We start from the raw sequence: 17286 nt of genomic DNA, 5'->3' as shown, positions 1-17286 counted from the left end.
CAGAACTCCATTTGCTAATCAAGTAATTAAATCTCCTAACAATTAGTTTACTACATTGATGTGTAGGGAAGTAACATCAACTTCCATACACATCATATAGATATATAATTGTAACTGATTATTGCTGAAGCAAAAGAAATGCAGCATTACATCAATTTCCTAATTAATTTCAGCTACAGGGGATAATAAAATTTAATTTTCACGTATTTTTTTCTTATGCATCACTAACTCAGTTTTAACACATACACCACCACCACCACATCACCCCCTGCAAGTGCCTGGATAAATTCCTGCAGCTCTCCTGGCAAGGGCTGAGAAAATGATTGGCTCAAAGTCACCCAGTTGTCTTCAAGAACTCATGGTCTTTCGGTTGTTAGTCTACTATAGTATCTTAATCATTACACCAGACTGGTTCTCCTCTTTTCACTGTACCTTTATCTATAAAGGATCACTCTGTGACAGTTCAATTGAACTCAAATCAATTACAGTCAAACCTCGTCTTACGAACTTAATTGGTTCCAGGGCGAGGTTCGTAAGATGAAAGGTTCATAAGACGAAACATTGTTTCCCATAGGAAACAATGTAAAGTCAATTAATCCGTGCAACCAAAAAACCCCCCCGCAAAAAAACCGCTGCCGCCTGGCTGTCACCTTGTTTAAAAGGTGACAGCCGGGCGGCGGGGCTGCCCAGCACGCCCCCCAACCCCGAACTTTTGCCGAACTTCCGCGTTCGGGGTTGGGGGTGTGCTGGGAAGCCGCGTGGCTGTTTTAAAAGGTCACAGCCGGGCTGGGGGGCTTTCCAGCACCACCCCGAACCCGGAGGTTCGGCAAAAGTTCGGGGTTCGGGGGGTGGGTGGGAAGCCCCCCAGCGTGGCTGTGACCTTTTAAAACAGCCGCGCCGCTTCCCAGCTGTCTCCGAACGCCGAACGCGGAAGTTCGGCTTTGGCGTTCGGCTTTGGGAGACAGCTGGGAAGCCGCGCGGCTGTTTTAAAAGGTCACAGCCAGGCTGGGGGGCTTCCCACCACCACCCCGAACCCAGAAGTTCTGCAAAAGTTTGGGGTTCGGGGGGGTGGGAAGCCCCCCAGCGCGGCTGTGACCTTTTAAAACAGCCGTGCGGCTTCCCAGCTGTCTCCCGAAGCCGAACGCCAAAGCCGAACTTCCGCGTTCGGAGACAGCTGGGAAGCGGCGCGGCTGTTTTAAAAGGTCACAGCCGGGCTGGGGGGCTTCCCAGCAACCTCCCGAACCAAACCTGGGGTTCAGAAAAATTTTGTCTCTTCTTACGAACTTTTTTCGAGTTACGAACCGGCGTTCGGGAGGCTGCTGGGAAGCCCCGCCGCCCGGCTGTCACCTTTTAAAACAGCCGCGCGGCTTCCCAGCTGTCTCCGAATGTCGGTTCGTAACTTGAAAAAAGTTCGTAAGAAGAGGCAAAATTTTTCTGAACCCCGGGTTCGTATCACGAGTTGTTCGTAAGATGAGGGGTTCGTATCTTGAGGTACCACTGTACTTGGTTATCCTTTTTATAATTTTCCTAGCCTGTACTTCTTCTTTCTCTTCAGTAATTCAGCTATTTCCCCAAAAATAGTACAAGGATAAGACTTTTTGTCAGATTTTCCATTTTAATTTCTTCTAATCAATTGTAGTGAAATCTCTGCCCTCTATAAACAGTCTAGCTGTTATTATTAAGTCTCATTATTTTTCTTCTTCAATCATTCTCTCTCATTATTATACATCAGTTCAAATCATAGATATGCTAATGACCTTCTAAAATTGAAATGTGCAATTGGCTCTATAATATGTACTGGTACTATGTTATTCATTTTATCATTATTATTTATTTTATTATCCAGAGATCATTAAAATTACTGTTATCTTTAATGAAACCTCAGTGAGTTAACTGCATTTTTAAAACTTGGTATGAAACATCCCACTGAGGGATATTCGCTTATAAAATCTATATAGCGCAATCAGTACACAGTTTTAAAATGTCTATCCTGAGATACAGTTTTTGATTATTAAAATATCCTCAAAGGAAAACCATTTTAGTAGTTAACTAGCCTTCCTGGATTCCACTTATGAAGAGACTTCAGATGTCTATGTTCCTTTGTTCACTCCACTTCCTTTGTGCTGAATCATGAAATCCCATATTTCTTGTCCTAAGTGACTCATTATTTTCTTTTCTTTCCACTTCTATCCCATTTGCTTTCTGGTAGCCAAAGACATTTACCCTTCTATTTTTTGGGATGTATGATGAAGTGCAGTGTGTAAAGGTGAGGAAATGAAATAACTGACAATATGGATTCAAAGAGATCTTAGATCTGATTGAAAAGCAATCAAATGCACATTATAATCCTAACTAAGCAATACAACTAATACCAAAATATTAAACATTTAAGTCAGCATTGTCTTCAAATGTTTGCTTCTGGGAACAGAAGTATTCAACACACACAAAACCATGCTCTTATCAATTAAAATTGAGATGGCTGCTTGGAAACAGGCAGAAGCAGCACTGTCACCCCGTTTTCTCCATGTACTTAAATTATATTTCTCCCCTAACTTCATTCCAGCTTCCCTATAGCCCCAGAGAATTTTAGCCATTAAATATAATACAGAACACCAAAGGGGCTTGGGGTTTTATACTCCCACTAGATGCGAGGAAAGTTCTTATCATGTACAGCCAAGCTGGATGGACATGTTTAGAGCCTGCTCAAGGTCAACAGCTTCGGCAGACCAGATTGGGGGGGTGGGGGTTATGTAGGGAGGGATTTGGGATTATTTCTATAAACAATTTATACGCCTTTTGTCTCAGATCTTGCTTTTATTTTGTCAGTATCAATTCTTATCTAGTAAAAGTACTCTTCTCTATCATTATGGAGTTGGGGGTTTTCATTCCTGGATATGGAGTAGAAGCACACCTGACATTTACTTATGTAGTTTTTAGGCAAAATCTTAGATTTAGGAGCAAAAATCTTAGAAATTATAGAATTATAGTTTATAAAATTATAGAAGGGGAATAATTTCTGTATGGTTTATTTCTGTAATTAAAAGGCATTACATTATAGTCTAGTACATAGTAATTAGCATTTGTATTTAATATGCATATATCTGAGCACAGTGCGATTTATATATATTTAAGAAAATTAGGTAAGTTTTAAGCCAGCAGAATTATAAATCCCATTCCATATCATATATACTGGGCTTTTGCAGGAAATAACTGTTCAGACAGATTCTTGCTCATATTTCCAGGAGCATTTTCTTGCTTGGCATATTGTGGCTAGCAATCCAGCTATTTGTGAAAACCATTAGACAAATACTAACTTTGCAGCCATCTCTCCTTACGCATCTTCATTTTTTCTTTCTTAGACATTACTTTTTCATCTTCATCTGAAACACAAGAGAAATAATAACAATGTTTCTTTGCATCAATGAACAATATATTCCCTATATGCACTTCCATTTTAATTCTGGATTTTAGAGAGATAATATTGGAAATAAATGTAATTAATTATACAGAAAATAAAACAACATACCAAACAGCCAACATCCACTGTCTATGTCTTCCATAATAAAGAAGACTTAAAATATCCTAACTATACTACATAAATAACATGATTGGGATGCTACTCTATAAGCACCAAGTTAATGGGTTATAGATGATATCTTTAATAAGGTTTTATGTGAAAACAAAACAAATTCTTTAAAAAAGATAATTATTGTAATTGCTTTTTAATTTCAGCAATATTCCTTCCAGATGCAGAAAATTCATGGTGTTTTAATGGCATACATTAAATCAATTCAGAAGAGAGATAATGATCAGAGAACATGCACCTCATAGTGTGACCCTTGCAAGTTCTCCTTATTCTTTCTGATAATGTAGGGAACAGGCAAATATCTCCCTTCCAATATGTACTACATTAATGGGATATGAATGGCTACCTCAGAGTGAACATGGATGTTTTAAGAAATAGGACACACAACTCGGTAGGATTTTGTGTTACAGTGTTCCCTCGATTTCCGCGGTGGATGCGTTCCGAGACCGCCCGCGAAAGTCGAATTTCCGCGAAGTAGAGATGCGGAAGTAAATACACCATTTTTGGCTATGAACAGTATCACAAGCCTTCCCTTAACACTTTAAACCCCTAAATTACCATTTCCCATTCCCTTAACAACCATTTACTCACTATTATTACTGGTACTCACCATTGAATAAGACACTTAGTGATCCTGATATTGATAAACATAATTATTTATTAATAATTATAATTTTTTTTGGTCATTTATTTGCAAAAAGTATTAGTTTGGCGATGACATATGACATCATTGGGTTGGAAAACCGTGGTAAAGGAAAAAAACCGCGAAGTATTTTTTAATTAATATTTTTTGAAAAAACGTGGTATAGGCTATTCGCAAAGTTTGAACCCGCGAAAATCGAGGGAACGCTGTATTTAAAAGCAATAACATCAGAAACAGAAATATTCTTAATAAACCTCTAATTTGCATTATTTTGTTTACTAAGGCATCAAAACAGAAAGCTTGCAAAATGGATTTCAAACATTGCTAAATCATTCTTGTCCTTTCCTGACATTATTTTTAGCACTGCTATCATCTGCTGCATGAAGAGGACACTGACAACCACCAAAGCTTGCTCTTTTTTCAGTCAATATTTGTGAAATGGCATTTTCATTAGCAACTTATTGGATTTCCAAACTCTGTACTTCTTCCAGTTGAATGCTTCAGCATATATTCTGATTTGGCATGGACAGATAAGTGTGAAGGGCAAGGTCATCGAGCTTTAATATAAATTCAAAGCATAAAGTGAAAGCATAGCTTGTTTCAACTACATTATAGGCCAGGGGTGTCAAACTCAATTTCATTGAGGGCCACATCAGCATTATGGTTAAAGGGCCAGTTGCATGTAAGACTTACAATGGTCAGGTGGGCATGCTGAGTGGTCACAGCTGTGTCGCTGAGACTAGTTGGGCATGGCTGCATGGGCATGTGGCTGGCTAGATGCTGCTCACTGGGCACAGCTAACTCGGGGTGACTGGGTTAGGACAAAACTCAACATGGGGACAATTTGGTGCCCCCCAAGCTTCTCCCCTCTTCACACTACTGGCAGCCAAGTAGTTTGAGTAGTACACATGATGAGTACACACACACACACAGCATTCTAAGTTTGAGTATTTTTATTTCTAGAGGAAGGAGAGAGCCTCCTCCCTAAGCCCAGGCATGATTGATAGTTTGCAAGCTCTGATGTGAATAAGTCTCCAAACTTGAAATGGCGTGTGTGTGAGCGTGCGCACATGCATGTACACAGCACGTCAAAGGAGGTGTTCTTCTCCCAACCCAAGACATTGCTGGCATTTCTCTGTCCAATGCCCTCTCCCAGCAAAGCAGGAGGCGGAGGACAGCGCTGCTGCATGTGAAAGCGCGGAGGAGAAAGTTTGCAGGAAACAGTTTCCTCCGAGTCCAACTTCTGCTTTGAACAGATCTCTGGAGAGCAAGAGCAGGGGGCAGTGCTCCCTGATCCTTCATGAGGGAGGCTGGCTCTTCTCAAAAGAAAATCCCCATTTTCAATTGTGTGGTAAGGATGCTGGCTTGTTGGAGCAGCCTTCCCTCCTCCTCTCCGGAGATCTGTCAAGGCAGAAACTGGACTCAGAGGAAATGGCTTCCTGCAAACTTTTTTCTTTGCGCTTCCACATGCAGTAGTGTCATCCTCCACCTTTCTGTGTGTGGGAAGAGGCAAGGCTGGGAGGGGGGATCCGGAAGTCCCAGCGGAGAAAAGTGAGACAAGGGCAAGTGCCAAAGTGTTGGCCACCAGTGGAGCCTAGCTGTCCCTCTCAGCCCATGCAACGATTCCTGGATAGTGGTGTGGGCTGCCTAGAGCTGGTAGTGGAGGGCAATCGCCCAGCCCAGTACAGGAACTCCCAGATCACCAGAATCCCATAGCTTCCCCGAGGGGCCACTCGGCCATGCTTACCTCCTCAAGACTACTGCTGCTATGCTTCCTCTCCTTGGCCAGGTTGCTCATGGTAGGTGCAGGAGAGCAAATTGCATGGGATCAGAGGGAGGTCCACTCCCGCTCCAAATGTGGAAACCTGGCTTTGTAAGTGAAGCATCCTCAGCGATACGATGGGAGACCACTAGACAAGGACAAGGCGATGGCGAAAGGGCAGCAGGGCTGCTGGTGGCCAAGTGCTAAGGGGAAAGGGCTTCTCAGCCTTTCTAGCTGGCTGCTTCAGCTCTTTCAAGCAGTGGTGGGTCTGCCAAGCAGCATTGGCAAATTTGCCGAGCGGTAGCAGCAGCAGCCCACAGTGCATTAGGTGCATGGATGGAATACGCTCCATGCGCAGGCCAAGTGCAAGACCTGCAAGGAAAGTCTGCAAAGAAGATGACCAGCGGCGACCTGGCCTCCAGCCACAAGCCAAAACAGACAGTGGGACAGAGTAAGTGCTTCCAGCGGTCCGCAACAAGTGCCTTCTCCCCGCCTCCACCTGCTGCTGATGCCTCTGTTGTGTGTACTGCTGAGACAGAGAGCCTGGTGGAGCAGACTCTGGAGCCGCAGTGTGCGCCATCTGAGGAACTGGAAAACATCTCCCCCTACCCACAAAGGGCAATGAGTGAGTGATGGCTGATGGTTTCTAGCACCAGCCACTCCACCCCTCACGTCCCCTCATTTCACTTCCTGTGGGATGTGTCTCCCGGCCACTGCCCTACCCATCAGAAACCCCTGGATTTCCTTCCCAGCACCGCCCAGCCAACACAACTGACCTGAAGATGGCCACACCCCCTAGGTCACTCCAGCCACGCCCCCTGAGGACAACCACAATGCTGAAGTGGCCTGCAATGCAATCAAGTTTAACACCCTTGATCTAATCCATTTAAGTTTTAAAATTAATAAGTGGGCATGTGGAAATAGGTATTCTACTCTCCAACCAACCAACCACCCTACTCTGCAAAAAAGTTGTCTGCTCCTGCTAAATAGCATTCTTTCCTAATTTGGGCATATCGGCTTGAGGAGTTCTAGATGTGGTTGTGCAATCCATAGAATTATGGAGGGAACCAAGTCTGAGGAAACCACCTTCACATTGGACAATGAAAAAGGAATTGAAACATTAGTTAAGAGGGTACTGGCCTTTCAAAACTGGCAGAATTATTTAGAAAATGTTGGGAGACTTAACAGGCTTGGTGAATATTGAGAGGAGATGGGCTTTTGGAATGGAGCAAGCAGAACAAGAAATATCTAAAGAAGTAATGTTCAAACTCTTTTCAATCCCCCCCCCCCCTCCTGCACTATATATCGTATTTTTCGGAGTATAAGATACCTCTCAAAAGAGGGTGAAAACTTGGGTGCGTCTTATAACTGAATGTATATAAGATGCCATCCCCCACTTTTGGCCCCTACCTCGCAGCAATTTACCTCCTTCCAGTAAACAGCGCAAAGCCTGATTAGCACAAGCAACTTATTATTGGCCTCCTGATCAGCAGCTGATTGAGGCTGCAGGCAGGCCCACATGCTAAAATGAAAGTAAAACTAAAACTGCAAGGAGGCAAATTGGTGGGAGAGGCAGAGACAGAATTCTATTTTCTTGTGCTAATCAGTTGCCGAAACTGGATGCAAGGAGATATCAATAACTATAAATGTCTGTAGAATGCTTGATCTGAAGAGGCCCAGTGCTATTGTATCTTCTTTTAAATAACAGAGAATAATGTATACTTCAAGAAAGCCACATCAATTTTAAGAGCAGCTGTACAAGTATAATCTGAAATGTAATAGTGCCCTGTTTAGTATTAAGATAAGGCAGTAGAGTTAAATCCTGACATAGTCATGTTTGGAGACTCCTTTCCCCCCCCTGGTTTTCCTCCCCCAACAAAGGTGCGTCTTATACTCTGGTGCATCTTATACTCCGAGAAATATGGTAGTATATTGTCTGTTCTATTCTGTCCTTTTTCCATCTGCCCTTTGTTGTCACTATCTAGTTCGCACTGATAGTGTTGATAGTATGAGAACTAACTCTTATAAGCAGAAAGGAAAGGAAGGAGAAGTCCTACCACACAACGAAAGTCTGCTTCCATAATAGTAGCCTGTAAATTCATTCTACAAATATTTTTCCTTTTGGAAAGGCCTGGAAAACATTTTCTATCACTTATTAAATATGCAAATGAAAATCCTGCTTATCCTTTTGGGGGAAAAAATCAATAACTTTATTAGAATCAACAATGGGTGTCTAGTTCTCCAGAACTTTAATCAATCAAATGTAAGAAAAGCAAAGAATTAAGAAGCAAATAAACTTTTTTAAAAAATTGGCTGCATCTGGATTTTACAGCCTCTATTGCTTTAAACTCAGAGCTATAGATATCTATATACAATGTTATGTTCTAAGACCTGTTTTATTTCCAAAAATGTAAGCCTCGTGAGAACAATTCATTCTGCAATCTAGTTACCACAGAAACAGCAAAATATTAGTACTGTATTGAATGTAAGAAATGTTTGTCTCAAGTGTTAGGAGTTTAAAAATGTGATTTTAAAGGGTAGATTTGAGATTCTTGAAATAGCAACTTCTAGCTCATAAAAGTTTTGAAAATTCTACAAGATAAGAGTTAATTGTATTGTAAAAATATAAATAATTTTAATGACTGGAAAGTAATAGATTGGAGGATACAAGTTTGCCGACAATTAAGGTGTTCATACAACAGTGAATTAGTTAAATAATATTACAGAATAATTATTGGATTATCAATATTATAAGAGCAGTTGCCCATAAACTTTGTCTTGAACTAAAAACAGACAAGCATTTATAAGTAAACTTTTTTTGAGCTGGTGGGGGGGAAATTCTTGCAAGGGACAAGAAGCACCACAATATACTTAGTGTGTGCATGTCTGTATCAGGTGTGAAATTCAGCAGGTAATGACAGGTTCTGTAGTGGAAAATTGGGTAGTTCAGAGAACTGACAAATGCCACCACTGGCTACCCCCCCCCCCGAGTGGGGTAGGAATGGAGATTTATCATTCCCCCAGGAGTGGGGAGGGAATGGGAATTTTGCAGTATCCTTCCCTTGCCATGCCCACCAAGCCACGCCCACAGAATCGGTAGGGGGGTAATTTGAATTTCACCCCTGGTCTGTATGCATGTGTATCTGTGTGCATATTTGTAGATATACAGGTTAGGATCAGTTTAACAAATAATAGTAACTAGGAATTTCTCAAAAATTTTACAACAGTCATTTTTGCAAGTTGTTTAGGAAAAGATTAGCCTAACTGCATTACAGTGATCTCTCGGTTAGCGCGGGGGTTACGTTCCAAGACCTCCCGCGCTAACCGATTTCCGCGTTATACTGGATGCGGAAGTAAAAACCACCATCTGCGCATGTGCGCCATTTTTTTCATGGCCGCACATGCGCAGATGGTGGAGTTTGCGTGTGGGCGGCGGGGAAGACCAAGGGAAGATTCCTTCAGCCGCCCAACAGCTGATCTGCTCCGCAGCGCGGAAGCAGCGAGGAGCCGAAGATGGGGTAAAGGCAAAGGGGAAACCCCATCTTCGGCTCCTCGCTGCTGCCGCGCTGCGGAGCGGATCAGGTGTTGGGCGGCTGAAGGAACCTTCCCTTGGTCTTCCCGCCAGATCACTTGCCGCTTGCCAGTCCACGCCCCCCTGGATGAGCGGCCCCGCATGGCCCCAGCGCCGGACTCCGAACGCCGAAACCGGAAGGGGCGAGGTGGGGGAGAACGGGAGGCTCAGCATTCCGTCAGTCGCAGCGCTGGCTGTCAACTTTTCTTTTTAGCACTGGGGAGGCAAGTCAGCTCCTGCCCAGTTTTAAAAAGAAAAGTTGACAGCCAGCGATTGTTCCGCTGCCGCCAGCATGGCCTGGCTGGCAGCGGAAGATGTAACGGAGCCCACGGGGGATTCGCCTTCCTCCCACCCGCAGCCGAGACTGATCGTGGGCTCCTTCGCAACCTCGGAGAGCTTCCAGGGCATGAAAGCTCACGAAAACCAGGAAGCTCTCCGAGGTTGCGAAGGAGCCCACGATCAGTCGGCTGCGGGCGGGAGGAAAGCGAATGCCACGGGGCTGGGCTCGGCTCCCCCCTCGGCTCCCCCCCTTACCAGCCCCGCCGCGGAAGGCTCCATTCTGTTCCCTGCCGGCCCGATTGAGCGGGAACAGACGTCCACCCCCTCCTCGGAGTCCCCGGCACCCAGCGTCCCCACGCCGCCTCCACCTCCCGGTAATGCGCCCGACCTCTGCCTCTCTCTTTCTCTCTCATATACCACGCCGGCAACAGGGAGAGAAAGAGAGAGAGAACTAGCGTGGACTTATTTTTTATTTTTTAATATTTTATTTTTTTAATTAATATTTTTTGAAAAACCGCGTTGCAGCGTTTCGCGCTAATCGAGAACGCGCAAATCGAGGGATCACTGTATTACACTAAAAATACAGGACATTAAACAAATCAACAGCAAATTTTTGCACTGCAGAGTTTTCCATTCTCTTCTAAGCTATTTTTACATAAATGCACTTCATACATAGTCAGGGAGGAAAGAGTATTATGAGCAAAAAACCATAAAGATAACCTTTGAGAACTACAACTTGAGTAAAATCTGTGCTTTTGGGAGCAAGCACTGATTTAAATTAGGGAGATGAACTGAATTCAGTTCACATGCCATGACAACCAGGATCACATCACTGACAAGTCTTAATGGGGAGAATTCCAGCCCCCTGAGATCATCTATTTCTTACAAAGTAGAGAAGCAGCCAAAGAATCATTTTTATCATGATGTTAAGCATGAAGAAAACTATGCATTCCGTTCAGTATTTCCACTTCTATCCCTTGATCCAATTTATCAATTTTTCAAATCAAATCAGAGTCATTACAGAAGACAAATTTTACTCATTTTTTCATTCTTATTCATTCTTATTCATTGCAACAGACATGTATAAAGACGCTCAATTCTTACCTTTTATGACTGAAACAGGATTCCTTGAATCAGTGTCCAACTTCTTCACTAGAATTTTTAGATCAATCTTCACCCCAGAAAAAATGTCTGAAGTCAGAACTCCCTCACTCTAACAAGAAGAAAAATAAAGATGGGATGTAGCCAATATTTAATCATTGTTTCCATTTTGATATACAAAATTGGAGCAATAACTTCATTTTGTCTTTTAAAAGAGGCATATTTACTGAAAACGCTGCTAGTGTTTTTGCCAAACATATATTTCAAACTACTTGGTATCTTAGTTTATGCAATCACTACCCTGGTCTTCAAGCTGATTATTTAGTATATTTAGCTTATTAACTTATATTGTGTTTCCCTGAAAATAAGAAAATAACCTCCAGCATGATTTTTAGGGTGCTCCTAAAGTCCTACCCCCCTAAATAAGCCTGTTAAGCCTGTCAGCCCGGGAGGGGGGACGTGACCAGGACAGGAAGCAGCAAACATATGGGAGTTGACAGTCCGCACAGCACAGGTGAGTCCAAGGGCTGCGACCACTGTCCCAGCCCTCCTAGCAGCAGGCGGAGGCAGAAGCATGGCGTAGGCTCGTGATGCGGCACACTATCGCAAGCAAAGACAGATGTTGGGATGGAGTGGGCGGGTGGCTACGGGAGGCTTGTTCCACGTGTGCAATACAGGAGCTGCCCCACCACCTGCCTCTGTTAGGACCCTGCCACCCCTCCTGGAGCCTTGTACGGTGTTTGTGTGTGTTATGAACTGATTGGTGGCTGAGGAGGTGGGTAAGAGGGGGAAACTGGTAGCTTCCCAGTTTTGACAATGAAAGTTAACTGTTTCAGGGAGAAGCAGGGAGATCCTGTACATCAGCCTGTTGACTGTGTTGAAAGGCAGAGATTCCCTTTCTTGAGAGATGGAGGGAGGAAAAGGGAAAGAAATGGGAAAGGGGCAAATATAGCCTGTAAAATGAAGTCATCTCTGTAGCGTTTCCCATGGCTGTGCTGGCAACTGAACACATGGGCAAGAAACTGCCCGACAATGTCTTTCCTCTTTGCTTTCCCGTGACTAGAATGGGAAAGGCAGCCACATCTGGTGGGCTGGATTGCGGGCTTCCCCATGCAGGTAATGAGGTGGGGGTGGCACCATGCCATGGCCCCTGTGCGCTCGGTCCTCACCATTCTCCAGCTCTGTCGCATACATGAAATGAGCCTCCCACTCCGTCCCATCTGTCTTTGTTTGCCCAGAGCCACAATGGGGGAAGCGGCTGTACAGTGTGTCCAGTGGGTCAGATCGCATGCCTTCCCCCCTTGCCTCTCCCTCCACCTGCTGCTTTGAAGGCCAGGCCAGCAGTCATAGCACTGAACTTATTCTGAGACTATCCATCACAAGTTATGGATCAAGCTTTAATATCTCTATAAGAACATTAGTTTGTTTGTAGGGGATACTTTTTCTTTCCCCCCCCCCCTCAAAATGTTGAGATATATAAGACTGCTGTTTTTGCCATTTTATTCAAGAATATATGTAAGAATTAAAACAACATCATTGTTGTTACTATAAAAATACAGCTTAAATGAAAATCAATTTCTTTTCTATTGTAGAGATAGGAATCACTTTTTAAAATCAGCCTTTTCTCAGACTGTCAACTGCAGCGATCAAAACTGCAAACTGAAAATTGGTTAAACATAGAAGATAGAATCATAAGGCTGGTAGGGAAGTCAGAGGTCTTGTAGTCCAATCCTGCTCAGGGCAGGAGATTTCATACCATCTCGGTCAAATGGTTGTCCAATCTATTTTTGAAAATCTCCAAATGACTGAACTGTAGGGGGCAAGCTATTCCATTGATTAAGTATTCTAACTTTCAGAAAATTTCTCCATTCGCAATAAGATAAGCCATATCTTACACATATCATATGCACAGATAATTCCCAAACTGCAGTTCCAGTTATGGAACAGGTTTTAATATATTTTTAAGGATACTTGTTGTTTTCTTGATATACTTTCCAACATACACTCATGAAATTTCCTTTACCAAATAAACACTACATCGATAAAAGGCTGCTTTGCTCTGCACTCTTCTGAAATGATTCAGATTTATGTCTCATATCACAACTTGGTGGTGTTGAATACTCTGTAAATAGCTGTAACCAGGGAAAATATGTAAATAAGGTTGCGCCTGATTGGTTGAGGCGCTGACAGCTCGTTTTAAGCGGGAACCAAAAATGTATAAAAGGAGCTGTTTTCTCCTTGCCCAGCTGAGACGCGTTCCAGCTGAGAGTCACTTCCTAAAGAGCTGAAAATAAAGAACCGTCTCGTTTACTCGCTGTCTCGAGTCACTTCACCTGGCGACGACGGAAGAAAGAGCCTTCGCTTGCCGCTATGGATTCCCTGCCTGTCGGGAGAGCTCCGGAGTTCTTCGACCCGGAGAAATTTACATGGGACGCCTACCTCGCGAAATTCGACATATTCCTCGAGGCTGCCGCCATGAGAGAAGCCGACAACGATCGGAAAAGAGCGATCTTCTTAAACTACTGCGGCTCGGAGATGTTCGATCTCGCCCAAACATTGACAGACCCGGTACCGGCCAACTCCATCGCCTGGGACTCGTTGAAGGCAAAGCTGTCTGCCCATTTTAAACCCACGAAGCCGGCGATTGTTTTCAGGCACCAGTTCTCATGAATGGGGCAACTAGAGTCGGAGAGCATCAATCAATACGCTACGCGCCTACGAACGGTGCTGTCCAAATGCCGTTTTGACAACCTGGAAGCCCGCCTCATAGATGCACTCATCTTCGGGATGAAAAATTCCACCGTCCGCAAAAAGCTCCTCACCAAAGAGGAGCCTACACTACAAACTGTCATCAAATTGGCCCAGACTGCTGAGGTCGCCGAAGCCGCTGCACGAGAGCTTAAACAAAACGACAAAAACGAAGTCGTTGCTCAAGTCACTTCACCTCCTCGCCTCGCTGAGTCTCCTAGCAACTTAGCTCCATCCACACCTTCCGAAGACGACTGCTTCCTACTCCAGCAAGACCCGGCACGTTTTTTAAGGCAACCTCGCTCAGCATTTCCATGCCCAGGCTGCCGGGGAAACCATCCCCGCCAACGCTGCCCATTTCGGGAAGCGATTTGCCACCGCTGCGGCCGCCGGGGCCACATCGCCGAAGCCTGCAGAGCCCCCGTGCCAGAGGAAACGTTCTTCACACAACGGGCACCAAGATTCCAAAACCAGCAGCCTCCACACCGCGATAACAGGGGATTTCAATCTTTCGGCCGAAAGAATCACTCAAACTTTAACCGCGACTACTCAAAAGGTAACCGGGACTTTTCAGTCAATCACACGGTAACGGCAAACAAAACCAAAATTACTATTTCTTTACTCCTAAACTCTCACCCATGCCAGATGGAGCTGGACACAGGGTCTCGGTATAGTATAATGCCTTGGGAAAAAGTCAAACTATATATGCCTAATGTTGTCAAAAATGATTTAATATCTACCAATTTAATTATTAAGGATTTTCAAGGGGGGTCAATTCCAGTATTGGGAAAGCTAATCGTGCCAATTGTGTTTAAACATATAACCACTAATCTTCCATTAGTCGTGGTATCTGGTTCTAGGCACTCCCTTTTGGGATTAGAGTGGATGGCTCCCCTAGGAATAGAAATCTCGGGGGTTTGCAAAATAACAAATAACCTTGTCCCAAACTTTTTAAAGGAATTTCCAGAGGTGTTTAGCTCAACTTTGGGGTCCTATAAAGGCCCACCAATCTCATTCTCTCTTGATCCAAAAGTGCCCCCTGTTCGCCTCAAACCGAGGAGGGTTCCCCTGCCACTACTTCCTAAATTGGATATTCAATTAGATAAACTTATACATCAGGGCATTCTAGTTCCAGTAGAACAAGCTCCTTGGGAAACACCCATAGTAACTCCTCTCAAACCAGATGGCTCCTTACGAGTCTGCGCCGACTATAAATCCACCCTAAATAGAGCCTTACAACATCACCCATACCCCATACCTGTAGTACAACAGCTATTACACTCCTTGGGGGACGGGAAGATGTTTGCAAAGATCGATCTGGCGCAGGCTTACCAGCAATTGCCTGTCGATGGGCCTACATCCCTGGCACAAACCATCGTTACCCATAGAGGGGCTTTTAGATGCACCCGGTTACAATTTGGAGTAAGTGTAGCCCCGGGAATTTTTCAAAGTCTAATGGAGAGGTTATTGACAGGAATTGGGGGAACCATACCATACTTTGATGACATTTTAATTTCTGGGGAGGATCAGACACAGTTAAACCTAAGAATAAGGGAGGTTTTAACAAGATTACAGGACAAGGGACTTAGGATCAAGCCAGAGAAATGCGTATGGGGAACCAGTAGTGTCGAGTTTCTGGGATATTGAATAGATGGCGAAGGTATCCACCCCACTAAAGAAAAGGTCAAGGCTATCAAGGAAGCCCCCGAGCCCAAAAGTAAGGCTGAATTACAGGCATTTTTAGGCCTTCTAAATTTTTACTCTTTTTTTTTGAGACAGAAGGCCACAGCAGCAGAACCTCTACACCGGCTGCTTCAGAAAGGAGTTCCTTGGACGTGGGGGAGAATTGAAAGTGAAGCGTTCTCACGAATAAAGAATCTGTTAACATCCACAAGTGTAGTGGTACAGTATAGTACGTTGCTTCCCCTACGTCTGACGTGCGATGCTTCCCCCTATGGCGTGGGTAGTGTCTTGGCTCATGTGCTGCCTAACAACACAGAGGCCCCTATAGCATTTTTTTCAAGGACTTTGTCCAGCACTGAATGTAACTACAGTCAACTGGACAGAGAGGCTTTAGCATTAGTAGCGGGAGTGAAAAAGTTCCACAACTACCTTTTTGGGAGGAGGTTCGAACTTGTTACAGATCACAAACCCTTGTTGGGCCTTCTGGCCCCAGACAAACCAACTCCCCCCTTTATGTCACCAAGATTAATTAGATGGAATATATTCTTGTCAGGTTACCAATATGGATTAACGCATAGGGGAGGAACAACCATAAACCATGCAGATGGCCTTAGCAGGTGCCCCATTCCCGAAATAGTGGAGGACCCTGCCCCTTCCGCTGATGTATTACTTATAGAGTTAGAAGATAACCCCCTGACCACTGCCAAGGAAGTGGCCGAACATACTAAACAAGACCTGAGGCTAAGGAAAGTAATAAATTGTGTCCTAAGAGGGTGGACTAATGAACCTGATGAAAAATACCTGTCTGAATTTAAGTGTAAGAGATTTGAGTTGTCTTATGTTAAAGGATGTCTTTTATGGGGTGACAGGGTCATAATCCCTGACAGTCTGAAGACTAAGGTTTTAAAAATGTTGCATGTGGGACATCCGGGCATTGTCAGAATGAAGGGGTTAGCAAGGGGCCATTTCTGGTGGCCGGGACTGGATGCTGAAATTGAAGGGTGGGTGGCCAAATGTGACCCCTGTCAGGAGTCAAGGCCAAAGCTCCCCAAAACTACACCCATGGATTGGGAGCAACCCAAGGGCCCATGGTCCAGAATACACATTGATTTCGCAGGCCTCATTGGCTCACAGTATTTCTTAATTGTTGTAGATGCTTATTCTAAGTGGCTCGAAATAATTGCAATGCATAACATCACATGTGCTACTATAAAAGCGCTTAGCCATCTTTTTACAACCCATGGCTATCCAGACGTATTGGTATCGGATAATGGGCCCCAGTTGACAGCCAGGCAATTTGAGCTTTTCCTAGACCAACTAAGGGTCAGGCACGCCCTCATATCACCTTTTTCGCCATGGGCTAACGGATTGGCGGAGAGATACGTACGTGTAGCCAAGGAGGCCTTACGTAGGGCTGGTCCTGGGGAGGTACAAGCCCATTTAGATAAATTCCTATTGGCCCAACATATAACTCCAAATGCAGCAACCCACATGAGTCCTGCAGAAATTCTCATGGGGAGGAAACTCAGGTCAACCCTTGATAGGTTACACCCTATGTATTGTAAAAGTAATTTTATGTCTGAAAACGCTGAAAGACATATGTTTTTAGGGCAAAGTATTCTAGCACGAAATTTTGGTGGAGGCCTAAGCTGGCTAAAGGGAACCGTGGTCCAACAAAAAGCGCCTAAAACATATTTAATAAGATTAACTGATGGCCGGTTATGGACTAGGCACATTGATCATTTAAGAAGGGGCCCGGACTCTGAACCTAACCAAAATCTTAGGACCGACTGTTTTACCCCGCTTGAAGTCGACGCACCACCAGCTGAAATAGATTTAAATATGGACTTACCACAAAGAAGCGGCTCAACCAGCGCCGCAGAACCATCTTCATCAGCAGAGGTCGGTGATGT

At 44.2% G+C, this 17286-nt stretch overlaps 2 protein-coding genes across 2 annotated transcripts in view; one reads left to right on the top strand and one right to left on the bottom strand.

The window, feature by feature from the left end:
* ITGB2 (integrin subunit beta 2) overlaps window positions 1-17286 on the top strand; it is a 122326-nt gene that overhangs the window by 31507 nt on the left and 73533 nt on the right. The gene's annotated exons all lie outside the window — the stretch shown is intronic.
* Window positions 1-17286, bottom strand: part of SLX9 (SLX9 ribosome biogenesis factor) — a 30018-nt gene that overhangs the window by 5442 nt on the left and 7290 nt on the right. Inside the window, exons 2-3 of the mRNA XM_070732348.1 lie at window positions 10946-11054; window positions 3315-3380 (exon numbers count right to left, since the gene is read on the bottom strand). Coding sequence (XP_070588449.1) covers window positions 3315-3380; window positions 10946-11054 — 175 coding nt within the window. The remainder of the gene's footprint in view (window positions 1-3314; window positions 3381-10945; window positions 11055-17286) is intronic.

The sequence above is a fragment of the Erythrolamprus reginae genome, chromosome 1 (genome assembly GCF_031021105.1).
Source record: "Erythrolamprus reginae isolate rEryReg1 chromosome 1, rEryReg1.hap1, whole genome shotgun sequence".
Taxonomy (NCBI): domain Eukaryota; kingdom Metazoa; phylum Chordata; class Lepidosauria; order Squamata; family Dipsadidae; genus Erythrolamprus; species Erythrolamprus reginae.
The sequence above is the reverse complement of the archived record's forward strand: the minus strand, read 5'-3'. Positions and strand labels throughout refer to the sequence as shown.